Source organism: Linepithema humile, chromosome 3 (assembly GCF_040581485.1).
Source record: "Linepithema humile isolate Giens D197 chromosome 3, Lhum_UNIL_v1.0, whole genome shotgun sequence".
NCBI classification, from domain to species: domain Eukaryota; kingdom Metazoa; phylum Arthropoda; class Insecta; order Hymenoptera; family Formicidae; genus Linepithema; species Linepithema humile.
The window spans coordinates 3,871,566-3,894,950 of NC_090130.1; the positions used below are offsets into that span (position 1 = coordinate 3,871,566).

General features: G+C 40.9%; 1 protein-coding gene across 5 annotated transcripts in view; it reads left to right on the forward strand.

Moving 5' to 3' along the window:
* Nucleotides 1–41: 41 nt before the first annotated feature.
* The window catches only part of Ets65A (DNA-binding protein D-ETS-3), a 55,308-nt gene continuing 31,964 nt past the window's right edge, over nt 42–23,385 (forward strand). Inside the window, exons 1-4 of one of the 5 annotated variants that reach the window (XM_067352521.1) lie at nt 42–152; nt 379–679; nt 890–1,038; nt 13,194–13,492. In XM_067352521.1, the coding sequence (XP_067208622.1) occupies nt 13,207–13,492 (286 nt within the window). In that variant the 5' untranslated portion in view covers nt 42–152; nt 379–679; nt 890–1,038; nt 13,194–13,206. The other 4 variants (XM_067352520.1, XM_012374258.2, XM_012374261.2 and 1 more) reach the window with 4 other exon arrangements.

Consider the following 23,385-nt stretch of genomic DNA (forward strand, 5'->3'; position numbering starts at 1 on the left):
GCCACCGCCACCGTCCACGTCGTGACGCCTAAGCGTCGGCGTCGACGTCGACGGCGGCAACGTCAGCCGCAGCGACGACGTCCGGGGACATCTGTGCGAATGTCGACGAAGTCGCGGCAAGCTCCTGTCAATCAATATTTTCGTTCTTCAAGGTAAATAAATCGGTTTTAGCAGAGTTTACCGTAAAGTGGAAAAGCCGTTGCTTGAGTCAGACTTCGAACGATGTGTCGCGTAGTTAATATACTTCTGAAAGGCTTTTTAGTCACATCTAATTAAAAAATAATTATATGCTTGATGAAAAAACAGTATTTGTTTGTGTTCCAACTCTTTAAATGTATCTTACAAAATTATTAAATATTCGCAACGATATGTTTTCAGAGAATTGAAGGTAGTTTTTCACCAAGAGACACAAGCGACACAAAAGTATTATTCTCTCTGTTGCTCATTGAATATCGAACAAAGACAGAGTGATACTTGTGTCGATTTGTGTCAACTTGTGTCCTTTGCTGGAAAACATACGAAGTTGTCAGAAGTTGTTACAGCAGGCGCGCCACTTGTTTGCACTAAGCGCCGCTCAGTGACAATCAGTGATACTAGATTTGAAACGCAACAGTAAGCAGTACTGACAATCAATGTGACTAATCGAGTGGAATATGTTGTCTGTGATGTCCTTTAGAAGGTTAGTTTCTCGCACAGATTTATCAGCATTTTACTATCTGTAGACAATATTTGCATCGTACGTTCCAAATTCTATCGGCAGTTCAACCAGTGCTGAAATCAATAAATTTTTATCTCTCGGTAACAAATGCCATGGGTAACTGCTTATGTAAGGTTATGTAGAGCTAGGTTTACACTCCGTCGGTCTGATTTTACCCTTAAACCCTTACAGTTCTATGTTTCCAGGACAACAGTGTTACTGATGTACGTGGGGTAAAATGCGGGGTTGAAACCTAACCAACGGAAGGAACATTTGCGACGTAGTTGCAGGTACGAATGCTAAGAAGCGCCGCAAAGCTGAAGAACATGGAAAGGACGCAGGTATGATAACTTTGTTTTCAGACATGCACGACAAATATTTATTTGCCAAAACAGCGATGCAACGATAATTGCATTTAAATACTTTTGTCTTGTGAGAAACAAAATATCTCAAGCTTACATCACTTTAAAATCACAGAAATTTTTTGACAAATTAAAAAGTAATTTTATTTGTAAAACGACTTCAATGCAAAGATATCTTTGCTCTACCAATATCAATACTATATTTCTCAGAAATTAACGCTGAAACGTAAATTCTGCAAAGTTTATTTGAAGTCAGGACAATAATTCTTATTTACAATTTTTCATAATCTTATTACTGCAAATTATTCCACATGAAAACTCGAAGATAGATTATGTAAAAAAATATGCGACTGAAACATCCGAATATCTAGTGCGATTATTCTACTTGGAAATCTATTTAGCTAATTAATAAATTCGTTAAAACGCCAAATCTATTTTACTGAGTGTACGTGCAGGCACCTCTTACACCGTGCAAATCCCCGAGCTTCCTCGAACATTTCGCTAACTTTCTACGCTTGTCCGGCTTCTAACGAGGCCTGTCCGTTTTTCTTTCGCCGTAATTAAAATTTCCAAGCGTGAAGGGGGTAACGGCACGGAGTGCGCGGGGGGTGATCGCAGCCGCTCGACACTTTCGTCGCCGCGGCTCGTTACAGCGGCAACGACGGTGGGAGTTTTACCGCCCCGCTAGTCGACTACCGCCGTCGGCGTAGATTAATTAACTAGATAACGGTCGGCGGCTGGGAAAGAGGGCGAGGAGAGCGGATAAAAAGGGCGTAAGCGAGAAAGAGAGAGAGGGGGAGGGAAAGACAGAGAGAAAGCCTGATAGAGCCGGAGAACGGCGAGCGAGAGGAACGTGTCGGAGACGAGAGGATGGAAAATCGCGGGAGAGCGGACGATGGGGAAACGCGACGCAACCATGGGCCGACCGTGGCAGTCCTCGCTGACGGACTGCGGGATCACGGGGGTAAGCGGTGACGGCAGTGGGCGGCGGTCAGAGGGGCCGCGTTTCCAGAGGCCGGACGGCATGGAGTCCGGAGTATATCGACTGTGTTGCCTCATCTACAAGTCAATCAGGCTCGCGTGCCGGCGGCTCGTGAGGGCCGGCTGGTACACGTAAGTAAGTAGCCAGGCCTGATGGGCACCTACACGCATCCCCGTGCCCGCCCGCGCCTAATACGAGACGCTGCCGACGCCGACAACAACGGGGCACCTTCGCCCCGTGCCGGGTATGCAAGTATAATGCGCCGGAGCATATATAAATGCTTATGGTAATCCCGCGCGCGGTCGGCTTGTTTCGATGCTGGCCGGATGTCTGCTAGATAGAGCCCGGCGCCGTATCGCCCATTGCCATCGGTACGTATGCCATAACGGCGCTATGACGTTTTCTTGCGTATCGCGAGCGGACTCGCTCGCTGACTGCAATATCTGCGATAAATCTAAGCGAAAAATCTAAATCGCACAAAAATCATAAAAGAGAATAAAATTTTTTCGATTGTATTTCGAATTGCATATATTATTTCCGAATCTTCATTTCTTTCTATCTTACATAACGTAATGTAGTTCGCGTGGCCGATATTTCTGCGAGTAATCCGATCCTTCGAGAAAAGTCAGCGTGATTAATTTAAAAGCCGTGATAGGGTAATTACGAAGATTCGCGGAATTATCGCGAGGTGAAGCCGCGTGTCTCGGTGAGTCAGCTCGCGATCGATGGGCCCGAATCACGGTCGAACCTATGATCCGCGCGTCGACATGATTCGAGTCATGACTCGGCTCGAACGGCCAGCCGCTGGCAGCCGGCTGTACAGCCTGTCTAGGGTATAGACGAGTGATCATATCGGGTCGTTAACTGATATTAATAGCAGGGCGCGGTGAGCCGGGTGGAGACTACTCTTCCTCTTTCTCTCTCTCTCTCTCTCTCTCGCCCTCCGTTCCGCTCCTCTATCCCGCATCGATGTGCGCTCAAGCGGCCCTTGCCCTAATTGCAACAAATTAAATCAGGCAATACCGGCGAATCCCTCGGGTCGAATTTACGTGCGTTACGTGCGGAAGCGTGCCGCGATTGTGCGCGTCTTTTCACCGCTGTGGTCCGTATCGTGCGCGTCGCTTCTAATTAAACGGCCTTTACATCGAAGGTGCGAACGACAATTTCGAGCTAAGACTATTTCGAGGATCTCGGCTATTGAGTAATTGCCGTAACTCGTGCATTCTTCGTGTGAACTTGTCGGTTTCAAATTTATCGCATCATCGTCGTTTTCTCCGCACAACTTTTTTGTAGAATTTGGAAGCGATATGGGATTTTCCGATTACATACAAATCGGACATTTATTATTAAGGCTTGAAATATTATGTATGATTTGTAATTTGAACAAATATCATTAATGTCTCTGGGAATTTTTAATAAACGGCGCTTTCGAAAAGAAACATAAATTGCTCGCGTAACGTTAGAAAACCGTTGTAGTAAATCTGTAGCGAGTTTTTAGCAAGTTATTTTCATGAACGCGCGAGAAGAAGATTAACGTGTTACTATTTTATTCGCTGGTATCTCTGGTACTGTTCATCCCGGTGAAATATCGTGACCGAATTCACGGACACGAGACGAAAGAGATTTTTAAGCATGCGAATAAATTCGCATTCTTTTTAATGTGTTGCTTTAACCTGTTGAATGCGTCGCTGTTCGTGACAAACAGTGATTACATTTGCTCTCCTGTGAGTTAGATACATTTTTTTTTTATCATTTCGACGATCGCGTTTTGTGCACGATAAGCCTGTTAACTCCCTTGCAACTTTTCCCGGGAGAAGTCGCGATATTTTAAGGCACTACGAGGCTGTTGTTTTTTTTTTTTTTTTTTTTTTTTTACATCACCTGCGAAGAATATGAATGATCATTCTGAATATATTAGACAGTTTTTGCATTTTGACAAATAGCTCTACATGGAAAGAATTAATAATTCTCATTAGTGGTTTAACTCTCAACTTAATATATTTCACCAGACACACATCTCTGCTTTTTTCTTTTCTAAATTTAGTGGAAATTAAATGTTACATATCTCTCTTCTCCAATCTTTTCGGCCGCTAACGATGAATAATTCAATGGCGTGAGTATCGCCTCAGTTTTTCGCTTTCTGCTTTCAAAAGGGAATTCGTATCGTTCGAAAATCACGCACAAAGGCAGGTTCGCATTAGAAGGAGAAAGATAGAGAGAGGGAAAAATAATGCAATAAAAAAAACGATCGCGGAGACGACTTTTGATATTTCCTGCCCTTACCATTAGCCAAGCGGGGACTTGAGCGGGGTGGGGGCGGCGGTAGTGCGGTGGATGCGAGGAAAGCCTCAGGAAGCTCTAACTCACGGGCAAAGGGGCAACCCACCCGGTTCGACCGAGCCGGCCCCTGCCATTAACATTAACCGAGCACATACAGGGTGTTTGCAATGGCATTATCGATCGGCCTGGGTGAAAAAAGACCAGCGAATCGAGCACTTTGTACGATACGTGCAGGAAACGCCTAGTTTACATTCACGAAAGCCGGCTAAACGCCGATAGACTCGTCCTCGCGGCTACACGCGGACTTCGTGCGTGATAAGCGGTTACCGCTGGTAAAGACATCGCCGAGGACAATCATATTTTTCGCGACGTTCCACACCGCGCTCGAGTCTGGGGATATGAAATTTCGCGGCATACACTTCGCGATGAAGTGATTAAATCGAAAATGGATAGTGGAACGTTGACACCCAGTTATTTGTGCAACGCCAAACAAATGGAAATATTATTCTCCTCTCTTGTACATTTATTTCGAGAATAACGTCCCCATTTGTTTTGGCCACTGCAAATAAGTGGATGTCAAACATTCTAACTACACATAAATTTTATATAAAAGATTTTTTATATATTTGAAAGTATTTCGTACGCGATCTGGATCCGTACGCTATGTTGTTGTTTGTAAAGAATAAAACTGTCGGACCAACGGTACTTTTACATGACAATGCACTTGCGCGGATCACGATCAGTTACACAATGCATCGATGTTTCTCGCACGATTGACACCGCTTCTCGTCCGACGATCGGAAACTTTACGCATGAACGAAGAGGTACGACATTACTCACGACGGTCATAGGAAGCGGAACAACGGCAATGATCGTCGTTAGGAGTGTCTGAAGTGTATATGAAGATAGTTTGCGATAAAGTTATTTAAACAATCCTGCAGAATTGAGTTAATTTTATGTTTATTTAGAATATATTAAAGGAAACGAGAAAATTTCTTCTTTTGAATCAATATTTTTATAAGACTTTATAGAAGTTTGAATGTAGACAAACTGAAGCAAATCTTATCATTTGTTACTCGTCTTATTCTTATCTTTAAACTTTTCTTCTTGATTTGATATTTGTGTAAATATAATCTTGTAGATTCAACCCATTACTTATTATACAGAATGTTATATAAGATGAGTCATAAGAACAAAACTGAACAAAACTCTGAAATGAATATAAGACAAATACGATTTTCTTCTCTCAAAATAATTTCTTTTTTTTTTTTATTTCGAGATCGTTAATATCTCTTTCCATAAAATTATACGTGCTTATTTTTTAGATGTTATATAGCTGACAGGTTTAATTATATATTATTATTCTATTCTAAAATAACGAAACAGAGCAATTTAGAATCAAACGGGTCGGAGCGACTCTAAGATACATTTAGTTCATCTTAGAGTTGGCAAATATTTAACATGTATAGTGACTGTGATAATAGCACATTTTCTTTCTCTTCTCCTTGACTCCTCCTTTAACAAACATTTTCATTTAACTTCATTATTTTTATCACGTCGACGCATAACGAATGATACGTCGATTTTTCGCGGCGTGGAAATTTTTGTCACGCGTACGCATCTGTATCAACGCGATGAGAGTTTTATGCAATACAGGATAACGAAACGCAATTCTATTAAATCAAAGCATTGATTTTGCTACCGCTGTCGCCAACACCGCCGCCGCCGCCGCCGCCGCCGCCGCCGCCGCCGCCGCTGCCGATGGCGCGCGAGTTGGTTAACGAAGGCGGCGATAACGATACATTATTATCGCGATACGTATGAATATATGCCACCCTATGCCCGGGCTGCCCTTTGAAAATCGTATACCAGGCACGTGTCCGGCCTGTCGCGCCCCCGTTGTTACTCTACCGCGTGGATCAGATAATTTTCAGTACAAGCAGATACCGGCTCGCTATTCGCACGGCGAGCCGATCTCGCACGGAGATCACGCGATATCGCTGATATATTAATCAAACAAATTGGACATCTCAACCGTGTCATCGACCGACAGTTGCGACGAATTTCTAAGCACAGATACATTTTGACACTTTCTTTTAATCTTAAAGTGCGTAATAAATAATTTTTTTTTTTTTTTTTTACTATTTTCCTCTCAGTATTCTGTACAAAGGAACATCGTTTTTATTTTTATCATTTTTACTGTGTTAAGTCACAGAAGGTACCATAAACAGAAATTAATTTGGCTCATTACTTTGCCATGCCAAGAGTGTTTAATGATTTTCTGATAAGTTTATGCAGCAAAATATTAACTATTGCCGTTTATTTTTGAGTACTTTATACTTTTATGTAAAGAAAATTTAATTTTTGTGGCATACAAAAGACACTCAGGCTTTGAATGATATCAAGATATCTTTTTCTCTCTGTTTGAAAATCGTACTCTTAATAATTATTCAAGAACCAATTTTTAAGATTGCGACGGGAAAATTTAATATTTATCGACTTAATTTAAATGGAGTGTGCATTGTTGCTGAAGGAAAAAATAATGTTATAGAAAAAACGAAACCTCTTTCGGTAGTATTAGCTCCTAATTTACGGCTTGAAGCTCGATTACAGGAATCGATTTATTTCCATCGCCGTCAATCTCTCCCGTTTCCACCCCTTTCCTCAAAATAACTCCGCCGTCGCTGTTACCTCGAAAGCACATCCGTGTCACTCACGGAAAATCGCTGACGGCACCTGAACGGCGTTACGTGTAGTAGTCGCGCGTGTACTTTATTATTACCGTTCAGCGTCTTCCGCGCGGCGAGGCGCTTTTGCGCGCGGCTACCTGCCAGCCCGGTCGACACAATCAACTCCGACGGCGCATCGCGCAATCGGCGTCAATCCATTCCCGCTCGTCTCCGCGGACGCTTATCGCGCTTACGCTGGTATCCTCGGCATCAATAATAATAAAAGCACCGTGGGATATCGCGCGCGTCTCGTATGACGCTCCGCGGGAAGCCTTCCGCCGCGCTTCCCACCTACGCTTCTCCGACGCGTAGCGGGGTGAGGCCGAAGAAGACGGGAGCAGAACGGAGGGTGGAGAAAGACAGAGAGACGGATAGGCAGACGGAGACGGGAGATGGCAGGGAGGGAGAGAGAAAGAAGAGCAGCCTGGTGGATGATCCCGCCTCTAAGGAGCCGCTCCGCGTCGGAAAGCCCGTGTCCGGGGGCGAGAGAGCGGGAATCTACCCCGCGCGTCCTCGTCTCCCTCTCCGTTCGCCACCCTTGTCGCCACCCTCTCCTCTCCGTCGCGCTGTCTCCCTCTCGCGCGTTTGCTTTTCCCCCCCGCGGAGGACGTACCGGCGCAGGCTCCGATACAGCCAATCGTCGGACCGCGACTGATAACGACGCTGCCAAATGTGCGTCCGTCGCACCGCGGCCGAGTCCGCCACGGTGGTCCACGCGCGCTGACAAACCCTCGGGATATCCCCGCGAGCAAGCGAGCGAAGTCGCCGGTCCGGTAATCCCCCCGTGGAGATCCGCATACTCCGGCGAATACGTGCACCATCCTCTTCCGTACGTTACTCGTACCATCCGCCGCGATTCTCAGTGTCGATTCGCGTCAACAATCTCTTTCTCTCTCTCTCTCTCTCTTTCTCTCGATTTTTTTTCCCCGAATCTTTGTACGGTGCGAGCAGTGAAGAGACAAAGTGAACGTGAAGGGGGGCCGGCGGCTGAGACGAGGCGAGAACCGATTTTTCGGATATACCGGCGAGATCGAGCAGCGATCCGTGATTGAAGGTGATATCTCGAGGATCGAACTGGATCTGATAGTACTGGACAAGACATCACGTAGGCCCCCGCATTGACGGTAAGAACGCGACGTTTCGCGATAAGTTTTGCGCTCTTCCGGTGCGGTTTAGATTAGAGCGTTGTATGGCGTTATACGTGATAAAGAGAAGTTCGGAAAGAATGTCGAAAGAGGAAACCGAAAATTGTCGGCCGCGCGTTTCCGTCGCACCGTCGTGGCACGCCGGTGCCTTTCGCCGATAAAACAATATCGATAACACCGGTCGTCGACCGCGATCGTTTTGCGTTGTGTACACTCGTATTTATGGCGAGCCATGATTTTTCACATGTTTTACTTAAAATCCTTCATGAAGTTTCCATAAACTTTACAAATGTTAAAACATTAGAGTTGTATATTTAATTGTTTCTCTTTTTTTAGAAAAGAAAGATGTTGAAAATATGACAGTGACTTGAAAAAGGTTTATAAATATAATTGACACTAATATTTGAAGCGGAAATTAACTCTAGCGAGCAATTGAAGAAATGACTGGTCACATAGATAGTGATAGCGTAAGCAAAAATTTAGAGAATTCTACGCATAATTTAAATTTCGCGATTGAAGCGTACAATTCAAAGCAATTATCGGGATTTAATAAATGGCAGTGTGAGATCCGAAGGTTCAATTTTCGCGAACGAGAGTCTCGGAACGCCTCGGAATGGTGACACGGCTCTGCAACTCGTTCATGGAGTTTTAGACACAACATATAAACGCATCTCCGTGTCTGTCGCCACGCACGTTTTACGAACTAAACAGCGGGCGCACGCATTGACCAACGCAAAATTACCGCGCGTGTCCACTGACCGCTGCGTCGTCCCCTTGCTTTAGCGCGTTACGCATCACGGTTATTGTTGTCTCCTTTTTTTTTCTTTTTTTTCGGAAAAATGCAAATTTCTCATTTGCATGCGAGGAAAAACGCGATTTTATACGCACGCTTACGGTCGGCACGTTTCCATCAACAAAATCATGCGTCTTGATATAATCCGGATGATTACGATATACTATTTTAATGATAATATGTGATAATATTTGCAAAAAAATATTTGTGCGAAAAGTTTTATCGCATGATTGATAGATGTATTTTTCAACCCTGTTATTTTGTTCGAATTTATAGATCGACTTGTGGTTTCAAAATGCGATCATTTGTTTTTCTGTCTTCTTTATATAAAAAACGCGAGTGTACTCCATTAAAATCATATTAGTACGTAGCTAATATTTTTAATTAAAACATAATGCATGCAAAATTTATTTTTTGAGAAATTGAATTACATATAAAAAAGTTCTATAAAAACGATGATTTCTTATTCTTTATATCTCATTTTACGTTGTTGCTAAACTTACGCGTCACTCTTTTCTCCACTTTACCTTCTTACGACATAGACATTTTTCTAATTTTAATTTATCAGTGATGATTTTATCGAAAAAACGAAGCATCGCGATGCGATGATCGGAAGACGTTTTCCCGGAGATCTCGGCTTTTTCTCCCTTTCGCGTGCGATCGCACGCCTATGTCGCGTCCGCGACGGTGCGTTTAAATGGTGTGTGTAGTTATATATATATATATACATATATGTGCGAGACGAGAGTTTAGACGAGGTAGGCAGAGGGGTTTCCGGCGAGCGTTAACAGAGTAACAGAGTGATGTAATGAGGCCCGGAAGCAGGCAATTTGCTGTCCGCGGCGGCCGCAGTTGCGCGAGACAACCTGCCCGGAGTGCCTTCTTCTTGATGCCGCGGTCCAGCCTCCTCCGTATCGGAATACCTGACCTGATAAGTCCGCGAAAAGTGGTGCTGTGAAAAAAAGCGCGAAATCGAAGCGGAACAAAGATATCGCGCGGTGGCGTGCGAGTGCGTGAAAAAAGAAATTGCCGGCGCGCGACGAGAAGAGCGCAATTATTTCGTATGATGAACGCGCGACCCGTTGGGACAATGTTGTTTTGTTCGATGTAATGAATGTGAATTATTCGTGACAATGGAAGTTGCACAATCGGCGTAAGGTACGTTTTTCTGTACTCGCACTATCGAAGATAAAGGAAGATGGGTTCATCAAAATTATATACCGCTTTGGATTTTTGTACAACGTCAAAATACATCGAATAGATCGACGTGAGCGATGTAACGGAATATTTGTCGGGCTGCTTTGATTCCTTCACTATATTTCCAAAAATTATTTTCATTCAAAATCAAATATTATTTTGTAAACATTGCTTACAATTATAGCAAGTTAAAATTTGCACTTTTCGCATTACTAAAAATTTAATGATTGTGAATAAGTTGATAACAGAAGAATTGTTATGATCAATTGTGAACAATGTGCGTTGTTTGGTGAAAGGAAACAATTTTGGATAGCGTAAAAATGGCGAGTACGTGCATTTCGCGGTATTCCCCATGATTGTTTTGGCTCGATTTTTAGACAAGTCGGACAAAACCGCAAAGACAATCTGGTTGCGCGCTTATCATGCCGCGGAACAGCGTGGCTATGTGACAGTTTTGTGATTAGATTGACCTCAATACGCGCTGCACATCCGGATGTACCCACGAGAGTGCTTTTATCCTTAACTATCCTGATCGAATGTCAGCAAATGCCTCGCGATAATCAACGACCCGAGATGATTTTGCATCGAAAAGAGATTTCGCTGCACTTTGCCTTTCGATTAGCCAGTAAATGATCTCAGGAAAAGTGACATTTGAAGATCAGCACCGAGAATGAAACGTGTACAGATTGATTGTGAAAACTGTTACATTAATTAAAGATAAACGAAGGAAAGTAAAAAGATTGAATTGAGAAAAAATCAGGAAGTGTTACTTTTCGGGAATTTCATAATGTTTAATATTAATTTAATTTATGCTTAAATTAAAAAAACGAATAAAATTACATAAAGAAAAAAACGTCGATATTAGAAGCCAATATTTTTAATGTAATATTTTACGCGTTTCGAGATAAAAAAACTAAATTATGAATAATAGAAAGTAAGACAGGTTTGAATATTAATTGGTTGAAAAAAAGTAGTCCAATAATAAATTTAATTTCAAAATATTTAAACTTCGAATATGAAATTTATACATATTTCTATTTCTATTGATGTTTGCAAGCTATTGATTTTAAGGAGAAAATGATTCATGTCACTAAAATAAACACTTTTTCTAGTAGTCTATATATTTCTAATTGAGACCAAGTAGAAAAAAGTCATAATTTGTGTCGAAAAGTTGCGGCAAGCTGAAAATAAATATCTGCGTATTTACATTACTATTAATACGTGATACATTTGTCTAATGTTAGACAGTGTTAGAAATAACACGATAAGAACTTCACGTGTTTGCGCGAGTTGCACGTGGATCGGTCAACATTGTGCGGCATCATTTCGTTTGAATAATGATTTATGTAATACGGGAAGGGATAGCGGAAGTGGCAGATTTTCAAGATTAGACGGAAGCGGACTCGCGATAAACGGCAGGCTCCAATATTGTAGCTGGCCTCTTATCTCTGCGGTCCGCTGTGGAATTGCGGGGAGATACGAATCGCAGCGGGCCTCATGCAAATTCCACCGCGGATCGCTTTCGCAATTTTGACGACTATAAGTTCGTGGCCGCGTTGTCGATGAAATGTAGGTGATAGGCGATCCCGATGTGTTTTCCAGATTACGCGAGTTCGATTAGAAGCTCCCCGTTGTTGCGTGTATGAAGCCCCGAGTATCTGATAGTTTGCTGATATCTCCCAAACGTGTGCTTCTAGTATTTATGTTTCTCTTCGCGAAAAGGCAATCGAGAAGTTACAAAACGTTACAATTTAATTCAGAAGGTAACACTTTTATCTTCTGCTAATAAATATTGGAATAATGAACTACTAACGTAATAAGCGCGTTCCTGCTGGCTCGGTTGATTCATGGCCAGCTGCAACCGAAGACTCACCCACTATTCATTATTTTGACCGAGAATACAAAGTACTCTGGACGATACATCGATAAAAAAATTGATTAAATGTCTTTATCTTATCTCTTACGAAATATAATCCCGAAATAAACACATGTAAAGTGCATTCTACGTTTTAATGATTTAACAATAAGAAATCGATAATTAGGAATAACAGCTGTCTCAAAACAAAAAACTACTGTTTGAGAATATTATTTTGTTGAAAATTTAAACCGTTCATAAAATTATATAAATGAAATAATTATAAGTATAATAAAAAAGTTATAACATTGATAAATTTTGGTCTGAAAAAATTGTAAAAGATATGTAACTCGAGTACGATAATAGCTGAAAGGTATTCATCGAACTAAAATTAAATGTGTAAAGTGAGAAACATTTTTGTACATGTGCTCATCTATTTTAATTCGATCTTGCTTTTACCGGATGTTTCAAGGGTCCTCTGATGACCCCAACTGCGGTATCTGCATGAGCATAAGTGCTGTCAGCTTAAAGTAACGTAGGCTTACTTCGCTCGGCCCCGCATTGCATTTTAACACCACGAATCGTTCATTTAGCGAGCGGACGAAACTTATAGCAAGAGAACTTACCCCTTCTTTGACCTTTGATTCGCATTATTAAACATTATTATGATATAGCATATAATTAGTTGATTTGTACGACAACGTGAAATTTATTTCTGAGAACTGCAATATTATTATTCCACAGGAAGTATTCAATTGAACGAAAGTCGGAGAGCGTACAGACGTTGCTTGTTGAGACTTCTTATCAATATATTGTTGAATCCTCAAGATGACGAATTAAAAAATAGTTTCCTGATTATTGAAGATCATTTTATTTACTTAAAGATTGTTTTATCGATGAATTCATTTTTATATCAGAAGGAAACTTTTCAAACATACAAAACCGTTGCATTTCCGAAAGTTAGATCAAGAATTTGAATGTTCACATACATAATTGAAACAGGAAGATACTTTATACACGAATAAATTCGCCGAAATTATATTATATGCGACAATCACACACGCTACAAATTTTCCTAAGCCTCTTCCGTTGATTTCGTTGATCCGACATCATCTGACTTGTTATACTTACAAAAATAACTTCTTCATTGCAGGGGCTCTTTGGTGATGTACGACAGCGCTAGCTGTTCGTACGCAGGTGCGCTCGAATTAAAGGGAGCCTCCGGGGCCGGAGCCGCGGCCGCGGCCGCCGCCGGTGTTACCGCGGCCGGCGTCAAGCAGGAGAATTGGCCGTACCGCGGCCTCACCTGCGGCAGCACCTTTCAACGGCTCAAGGAGAGCGTCGACAAGGCGAAACAGGCCCTCGCCGATCGCAATGGTTACCTGGCGGGTGCGTTTTCGCCGCCTCCGCGCGCCAACCCGTCCACCATTTCACCGACCGCTTCCATCACCGGTGAGTCAAGCTCTTTTTATTTTTCTTGGTGGATTTTTATCCCCTCTCAGTCAGTAAGAGATACACTTAAACAACTTTTGTGTAAGAGGAACCGGATCTTAATTTTAATTAGTCTAAACTGAAGACGTTTTCAAAACTTGGAATATTTTGAAAACATTCGTGCGTAAAAGAAACTAAATAATAGCGCGTTTTAATATAATTTGTGGGACAATAGCTCCATTTTTATATTAAACTATGTCGAAAAAGAAATGGAAAAATAGTTTTTTATCTAAAGCTTTGTTGAGAAAATCGTGTGCGGAAATTCGTCGGACATGCATATAATTAAATACATCTTGACTGACACATCCATTTATTATTTATTTTTACTACAATAAATTGTAATACATAAAATATTGAAACCTTGTTCTTGATTTCATCAGTAAGGCGCAATTTGTTCCTTTAATACATAAAAGTTTTTTAAGTAGAGCAAGAATGTTAAAAGTTGATATTTCTCTGGACGCCATGCTAAGCGACGGATAGGCAGGTGTGAGATACGATTGAAAGTGTAACTCATTGCATGGCGATGCGAAATAGTTGTAAAGGCGAGCGTAAAGTCACGCACGGACACGTGGAAAGACACGCAAACTGATTACGCGCAAAATTATACTGGCTTAAGTGCCGCGGAGATACCATCGATCGTTTTTAATATGCGTCGCGATGACGTAATGCGATTATAAGAGCAAGAACGGCGTTTGCCCCCGCTATTTTGCACAATGATAATAACAATGGAATCGAGATTTTTGCTGAGCTGCAAATGCATTTTAGTATTCTGTATAATTCGTGTTTATGTTATGTCCTAAATATCTTATACACATCAAACTTTGACGCGTAATTTTCCTTTAGAGTCCCATTCCTCGGAAAATGGAACATAGTTTGTTACGCAAAGACAAATTTCGTCAAATTAATCAACCTTGTTCAAGCAACTTAACTTTCTGTTGAAAATAAAATTAAAAAAAATAGCAGCGTCATGCTTTGGAAAGCTGATAACGGAGCCGCGCGATATCTCCTTCCGAAATTATTAAGAGCGCGGTAAAGACGAGCGTGTCACACCGCGACGTTCTCCCGTGCCAAGAGAAACGCGACAAAAAAAAAAAAAAAAAGAACCGGGGCAACGGTCTCGCGCGCGATAATTTGTCATCCGGCAGTAGCAGCAGCCGGCGGGCGGCGGGCTGACTGTTGCTCTTCGTTGTCGCCGATTTCCGATTGCTTTTTTAAAGCGCCGGTCGCCGAGGACATTAATTACCCGGCCAGTGTAAATCACGTTATCTACCGCCCACGCCCGCGAGGGCCGCGAGGAGACGGCGGAAGGGGTGTATGACGGAGGAGGAAGAGGACGAGAAGCGGACGAGGAGACGGTGGAAAGGGGGGGAGGGTGTTCGAATACGGCGGGGGTCGTGTTGCGCGACGCGAGGGTGTTGCACCGCTGCCAGCCGAGCAAAACGCCCGTAGACTGCTCTCCGCGGCCGCAGCAATATCCTGCTCGCCGTCTCTGAAATTTATCGGCGACTCGCCCGAAACTTTCGTCTCGACCGGCGGGTGCGTTTAACGGCGCGACGCGGTCTCCCGCATTCATCTTGGCGATCGATCGATCTTCCGCCTTCTGGATCTCGCGCGATCCTGCCGGAGGATCCAGTTTTTCGCTCTCAGTCCGTTACACGTTTTTCGTTCGCCGTTGGTTAATTCATCTCGCGTTGGCAGCAAGGTCACTGAAATAACGTTGTGTTACTCGCTACAACATCTGCATAGCTATAGAAAGCGGTGTTCATTAATTCACAATGACGTCTGTAACATTTTCTCAATCGGCGATTTAATCGTATTTACAATGATATCTAGAAATATAAAACATTAATTTGAATTTCAAATCGTTTAAAATTTAATTAATATTAATTAATTGCAAATGTAGCTTAACTCATACGCTTCTCTAAATCGCGTTTCAAAATATAATGAGAACAGAAAACGATTAATGTTGATTGTTATTTGCAAAATCAATCTTAGATAATCGAATTCTTGTACATACAAATTTTTGTCGAATTCTCAAATGTGCAAATCGCATATTTTAAATACAAAGTTGTTTTAAAATCATGCATCTGCGATGAATATAATGCATTACGCTACAGTATATCATTACAATTCACAGTGCTTTAAAATTAGCCATAACATTTAGAAAACGAGCGGTTTCTTGGCTCGTAATTCAACGTCGGATGTATTTCACTTTGTTTCAACATTTTATTTCTCTCTTGAGTGCCGCAACAATCGTGCATCCGCAACGAGATTGTATTCAATTGTACGCCACCGGCGCTCTCACTCGCGCTCATTCGGTTTGTGGAAAATCTACAATTACATCTCCAAGAGACGTCTCGAGGGATCGTCTCAAAATTTTGACGAGACTCGTAGGGCTCGAGACAAGATGGTGGGTCGATGATGGCGGCGAGGTAGTTGCGAAAATGTAGAATGACGAGGGAGGAGCGGTTACAGGGTTAGCCGGGAGCGTATCCATGACGACCGACCGCCCCATACCCTCCGAGATCCCGGATGCTCCCCTCGGCATCCCAGCATCCCTCCTCTCCCCGCTCTACTCCGCTTACCCCCTTTCCCACTCACTTGCCGGTTTTCTCCCTGCCTCCCGCCGTCCTGGGCAACCCTCTATGGCCCCCCAGGCCGGCTCTATCTTCCCCTATCTGCGGCCCACACCCGGTGGATGCACGGCTACTTAGATTTTAAGTCGGGCCATTTCGTGCCGCGTACCTATACCCAACCCGGCTATAATTCTCGCGAGATACAGACGTGCCGACAAAGGAACCTCTGGATCCTCCGCGAAATTTCGGCCCTCGCTCTCGCCGACGCGACAGAATTTCGATGCGGGCGCGAAGCACAAATTTCGCGCGGCACAATAGCCTTTCTGGAATTAAAACCGACTTCGCTGACTCCGCGGTATGCCGCATGATCTATTTTCACATTGTATTTTAGCTGCACGATAATTCTACAATAACGGAATGTGGAGTATCTGATTATCGAAATTAATTCTGTTACATGTAGAACAATTCTTGAGAAATAGGAAGGCGAAATTCCCGAGTTGAAAGAACAAAAGTAATTTCTTATCAATATTAATGCTATGTACAGCAATTCCTAAATAAGATATTAAGTTGGACGCGAATTGTGATCACAAGTATTTAAGTCAAATTTATTGGTTTTTTATATTAAACAATATTATTTCAGTAATTCTGTTACATGTAGAATAATTCTTGAGAAATAAGAAGACGAAATTCTTGAATTGAAAGAACAAAAGTAATTAATTTCCTCCAATATTAATGCCATATAATAATTCCTAAATGAGATATTAAGTGGATTATGAATTAATCATAAATATTTTTTAAAAATTTGTTGGTTTTTTGCATTTAACAATATTATTTCGTCTGAGGAGAGAATACAATCGCTGTTGAAATTATCACTAAATTACTATTTGCAATAATAAATATCAATTTATGTTCTATTAACAAAGAAATCTACTTTAATTATTTTGTTTTTTATAATTATTTAATATAAATAGCATAACTAATATCCCATTTTTCCGCGCACTTCACTATTGTTTTACTTCGGAAAAATATCCGCATTAAAGCCGCATTCCACTGAAACGGGAGAATTGAATATAAATATTTTCCACGTTTATTTCTTTTAACTTCTATTGTCACGTAATCTGCACTAACACCGATAGCGTTGAGGGGCAGCGGAAGTGTCGGTCATTGTGTCAGCGTGTCTCAGGGTAATGCATGTATTTAATGTTTGCCGGTCGAGCACCATCCCTCGGATAGCTTGTTTGCACACGTAATTGATGTTTGACAAGACGAGGTGACACGCGTGCCGACGTTGTGTTTGTCAGCGATGTACACGCGTTAACCTTTTTAACATGAGAAACAAACGACTCACTTAGGGGCGCATCTATTCTATTAAATTGCGTGAGGCATGTAACGAGTTTAATTCACACGATTCTAATCTCATCGGTTCGGGGAGGAGGGGGGGGGGTAATTAAGTTCGACTTTTATGACCTTTTATTCCGCTGGAAATGTATTCGCAATTATAGCGCAGATTGCGACACCGTCAGAAATCAAAGTGACGATCTCAACCCTTAACAGTTCAGCCTTTAACAGAGGAACTCTAAACGGTGATATTTCATGTCGTGTGGGCGTAATGTTGCCTCTCATCTACTTAATTGCACGGAATATATCGAGAGAGGATATTATAGACGGTGCTACATGAAAGAGCTCCGTTCCGCCTACGTATCCCTTGCTATAGAAATTTACTCGTGCATAAACGACGCCAGAAACGGGTTTTTATTATTCTCATTTATATTCAGCATTTGTTTAAACGTTGACTATTACATAAATTTTTTTATTCTACAAGAATTGCATCGAGAAAGAAATAGATTGTCGTGTTAAGATTTATTGATACATGAAATATTTATCAAGTGTACAGCAAAAATTGGATTATTTATCATTTTTTTAGTGTATTTTAAATTAATTTTCCATTTTTTTTATTTTTTATTATGCATGTGTAGAAGTTTTATAATTTACTGAAATAAATTACTGAAATACATTTAGATAATAAATAAATAATTGTACTCATCAGGCGGCAAATCGCAGTTTGCTTTACTGCGGATTCTGTCTTAATAAACAAGTATTTATTTATTATCTAAACATATATATATAATTATATCACACATATGCCAATTACAATAAGTCAGACTTCATTTTTCTTTCGATTTTCTCTTTTTATTTGCTTTTCTCTTTGCATTGTTTTCCAGCTATTTGTATGCAATTACTATGGTACAGTAAAAAAGCGAGAAAAAAAATAGTAAAGTTATAAAATCTATGATTCTTTTGTTAAATGTCATGTATCAGTGTTAAAATTTATCACATATAATTTCTTTTATCTTTCACTGTTTTTTACTCTAACATTATAACATCGTTAAACAAGTAGTAGAAAATAACGCAAGAAGAAAAACGAGAAAAAGGATTAAAATTATAAGAAACATAAAAGTTTGATTGTATATTTTATATTATATGTATAGAATATCTCAGATTAATCATATATTACTTGTTAATAGTAGATTTCTGAAGTCATTAAGAAACGAAAATCTTTATATCAAAATATCGAGGTAGTAGTTTTTAAATACGAAATATTAAAAGTTGATCAGTCAGATTGTCAAAGATTCACGCTCTCAAGCATGCCGCATATTTTATATTCTTAGCATATAAGAAATCTCAGAAATCTGCTAATAACGAGTGATACGGTTAGTTTGTGATGTCTTGTACATTTTACATTACTTTTAAATCTATTCCGTTAATGATGTTAAAATAAAATTAATTGGATTGATTTACCGACACGATGCGCAGCAGCGGAGTTGTTCACAAGTTGATTTGATGAACATACAAAGTAAATCCAAATTATAGCAGCGTTTAATTTATTACGCGCATTAACTTTTATTCATTTTTTATGCAATATCTAATAAAAGATGAATAAAACTTTAATGTAATAATTATTTCTCAAATAATTATTTTAAACGCTACTAAAATTTAGATGTACTTTGTATGTTACAGATCAACTTGTGAACAACTCCGCAACTGCACATCGTGCCAGTAAGTTAATCCAATACGACATATTTTATTTTAATATCATTAACAGAATAAATTTCAAAGTAATGTAAAACATACAAGATATCTCAGACTAACCGTATCACTCGTTAATAACATATTTCTGAGATTTCTTATATGTTAAGAATATAAAAATAAATACGCGACGTGCTCGAGCGCGTGAATTTTTAACAATCTAATTGATTAATTTTTAGCACTTTGTATTTAAATACCACTGTAGCCTCAATATTTTGGTATAAAGATTTTCCTCTCTTAATGAACTCAGGAATCTGTTATTAACAAGCAGGTATGGTTACGCGACATATAAAATTTTATTTTATTTTACACATTCTAGTTTTTAGCTGATAAAAATACTTACAGCAATACATTAATCTGTGGAAAATTTGTATCAAGGAAAAGTCTATCTGCAAAGCCGAAGAGTGTATCTTTAACTTTTGCAACACCAATTTAGAAACGCTCTATGCAGTTGCGGGGTACTGTCAGAGAAGGGAATATCACAGTGACCGAGACGCGTTGATAATTGCCGGTATCGGTTAACCTAGGGGGTGGTTATGGGTCTTGAACACCCCATGCCGGCGCTACAATCCGCTAGCCCCCTCGGTTCTCTTTACGCGTGATCCCTTTTGCCCTTTATCCGGGAACCTCCGCGAGCCCCTTCGCTTCCGCCACCAGCGGCACCGGTAACTGCGACTAGTCCACCCTCGTTCCCAGCGTTTGGGGGTGACTAAGGGTCAAAGGATCGTAACTGTCTCGCTTCTAAAAAATGGACGGATTACATTAAGAACCCTCGGACGGGAGACTTCCGCTTTCGCGTAGAATTTTTTCTTCAAGCGCAAATTCTTACTTACTGCGTAATTGGACACGCTAAAGACGCGCGGACTTTTATATAAACGGACTTAAACATGGATGATTGATGTAGAAATATATAACCGAAATCGATAACTTCATTTTCTTATTAGATAAAAATATCGCGGTCACCAGCCACTTATATTTGTCTTCGACAAAGATTCTAAATCAAAATTTGCTGCAAAAGTAGCGATTTGAAGTTTTCCGGAATTTTTATTTATCTCAAATATGTGTTTTAAATATTCAGACATCTGAGTATACCAATTTCTAATTTCCTACTGATTGTGACATATTCGTGAAATTGGCCGCTTTAACTTTATAGAAAATATACATAGCATTGTGTATATTTTCTGTTATTTTATCAGAGAGCATTTTTCCGCCTAGTTTTAAAGTGCATGCGATCAATATTACCATTTGATACAATAAATCATACTATTCGCGTGAGTTTATCCCTCTGTCACTCTCTCTCTGTCTTGCTCCTTCTCCCTCTCTCACTCTCATTCAGGTCAATCGCGCACGGCCGATTCTGGTATCCCCGCGGGGTTCCGTCTTTCGGCTCAGTTCTCCTACGGCTCGTTGCAGGCCCCGTGACTAATCATGATAGTTCCGCCCGGGAACGGCGGGGACACACGACTCTCGGTTCCGGTTCCGGCGCGTGCTGTCACCCCCTCCGCAGACCCCTGCGTTCGACTCCGCGTCGACCGCCTGGCCGCTAACCCCCTGACGTTGCTGCTGCTGCTTTGCGAGCCGCCCTCCCGCGCAATTATTGCGCTTCGCAACAAAGAGCGTCGCGCGCGGCTTCGAAGGGCGACCAGGTTGCTCCTGCCGCTGCCTTATCTTCGCGACACGACCCTTCGGTTCTCCACGCTTCGCGGCCTCTTTCACTCTTTTGTTCGCTTCCGATGTTGTCAAACGCGCTCGCTTGTATTTCACGATCGCGTTTCCATAACACATTATGTGTAATATAATTGAAAGTTGAAAGTTGAAAGTTGAATAATGTATAATACAGAAGCCAAATAGATAGTCAAGTTGGTATACGATCAGATGTATAAAATATACAACATATTTTCTGAATTTAATCATATATATTTGAACATTTATAAATATTTCTCATTAAAAAAAAGAGATCAGTTAAACAATTTAATTATCACACTCCGCAATAATAAGTTCTCGGAAAACGAAAACGCTTTTGATAAATACAAAATGCTGAAAATTCTTTTATCGCAACGTACAAGAAATTGTTTAAATCTCTTTCCACGCTGAAATGTGTATCTTTTGCTCTCCTAATCGGACTTTGAAAAGCACTTGATGAAATCCTGAGCGTGATTAAATTACTTAGTTTTATAACGATATCGCGATCGCAGCGTCGTAATCTACGTCAAAGTCGCATTCACGGTGAATGAGGGAGATCGGCGGATTTCTTGCGGAATCTCCTGGATTTTCGGATTTCCGTTTTAAAACTTTACACGGCTGTACACCGTATCCTCGCCCTTCCCCGATTCACGTGCGTTTTCAGCGTCATATTACCAGCACACGTCAAGGAGCAGCGAGGTCGCTCGCTAAGCCCCACGAACGAATCATTATTCATTCTCGCGCGACCTATGGCCCACCCACCCGACGTCGTGAAATAACCTCGTTAAGCCACTAACTGCCGCGGCCGGTCTGGCTGGTGAGAGCGTGCTGGCAGGAACGCTGCTAGCGAGACGAGAAGGACGCGAGAGGGAACCCTCCTCTGTCAGAAGGGCGAGAAGGAGAGAGAGTGAACGGCGGAAGAGTTACGGTGGTGGAGTCACGGCGGGGCAGTACGTAAGTGCGAATATTACCGGCGTAGTGAAAGAAAGCGGGAGAAGAGGAAGGAAAAGACGAGAGAAGAGGGAAAAAAGACCGAGGGAGAAAGTTTCGCCCCTCCGCGTGACTCGGCGGAAACTCGAGCGAGAGCGGTCCGCCTTTGCGACGCGGTTTATTATGCGATCGCGCGAGGGTGCATATACGCGCGTACACCGGGCGCGATTTTTCGTAAATCCGGCCCTCGACTCAGATCGTATTACGTGATAAATTTTAATTCTCGTCCGTGATCACCGTGCTTACATGCCGTGGCGTTTTCTCGCGCCCCCGCTACTGAACTCCGTTGATTGCGCGATAAATAGGAAGTATCCTGGAGAACTTGTGTAACAGCAACGAGGCAGCGTACTAATTCTTGTTAGAGTTCAAAGTATGGCCTAATTTTGGAATTATTCCACATTAAGAGGATTCCATCATCTTTTGAATTAAAATTTTTGAAATGAAATCGTTAAAATTTACTCTTAAAATAAAATAAGTAAGACAAAAAGAAATAAGAATTCTGAAATGTAAAACAAATTTATATGAACAATAAGTTAAAATTGGAAAATGTAATAGCGAATATTGTCTTAATATTTTAATTCTATATATTTTCTGATTTAAATTTTTTCTTCAAATTTTTTTTAATAATACTTTTTTCACATCTTTAAATCCAAGGGAAAGAGAAAAGATTTATATGTTTTGTTTTTTGGTAATTTTTATGAACCTTGTAAACTTCTCAAAATGTGATTAGATTAAAAATTGAATTCAAATCAATGTACACATCGGTATAAATCATTTGTTGTATCCCCTGTCGCAAAAATTTTATCGTGATAAGATCACATCGACGCGTGGCGCGAATATTAACAATGATCGGTTAAGAAGATGACGACGAAAACACATTGGATACACGCATCCCTAGTATGCCAGCATCTTTGACAAAATGGTCCGAATCAATAGCGAGACATCGCCTTCTAAGTACGCGCAAAACATCCCCAAGTTTCTTGAACTCTTAAACAGATGGCACTGTATTGCGAAATCATCCCTTATTTTAGTTTGTCTAAAACGTGGCAGATGTCTCGTGTGCTGTTTGCATCCCTCTGATTGCGAACAGCATTATTCTACTTGCAAAGTCGCAAATGTCCAGATAAGAATCGTAGATAATTACTTCATTGATGAGTACATTACGTATCATTATTCCGATAACATCATTTGAAATTGTAATCGCTGTGCTTCGATGACATACATAATTTTTATCAATAATGGTTCATACATAAAAAGTTATCAATATTTTATTGTTGTTTTAAACTGGACATTCTCTTATAAATCTTCGCATTTCTTCAGATTTCTAACTTCTAAATTGTTAAATCATATAATTTTAATGTGAACAAGTCTTTGGATTTTTTTTAGAAACATTTGTATACCTACTGGTTTTTTATGTTCTTTAAACTTTTTCTTTTCGAAACATTAAATATAAGAATTACTTAATTTAGAGATCGCGAGATTCAATTATTTAGTGTGAGAATCCTACCTTTTATTTCT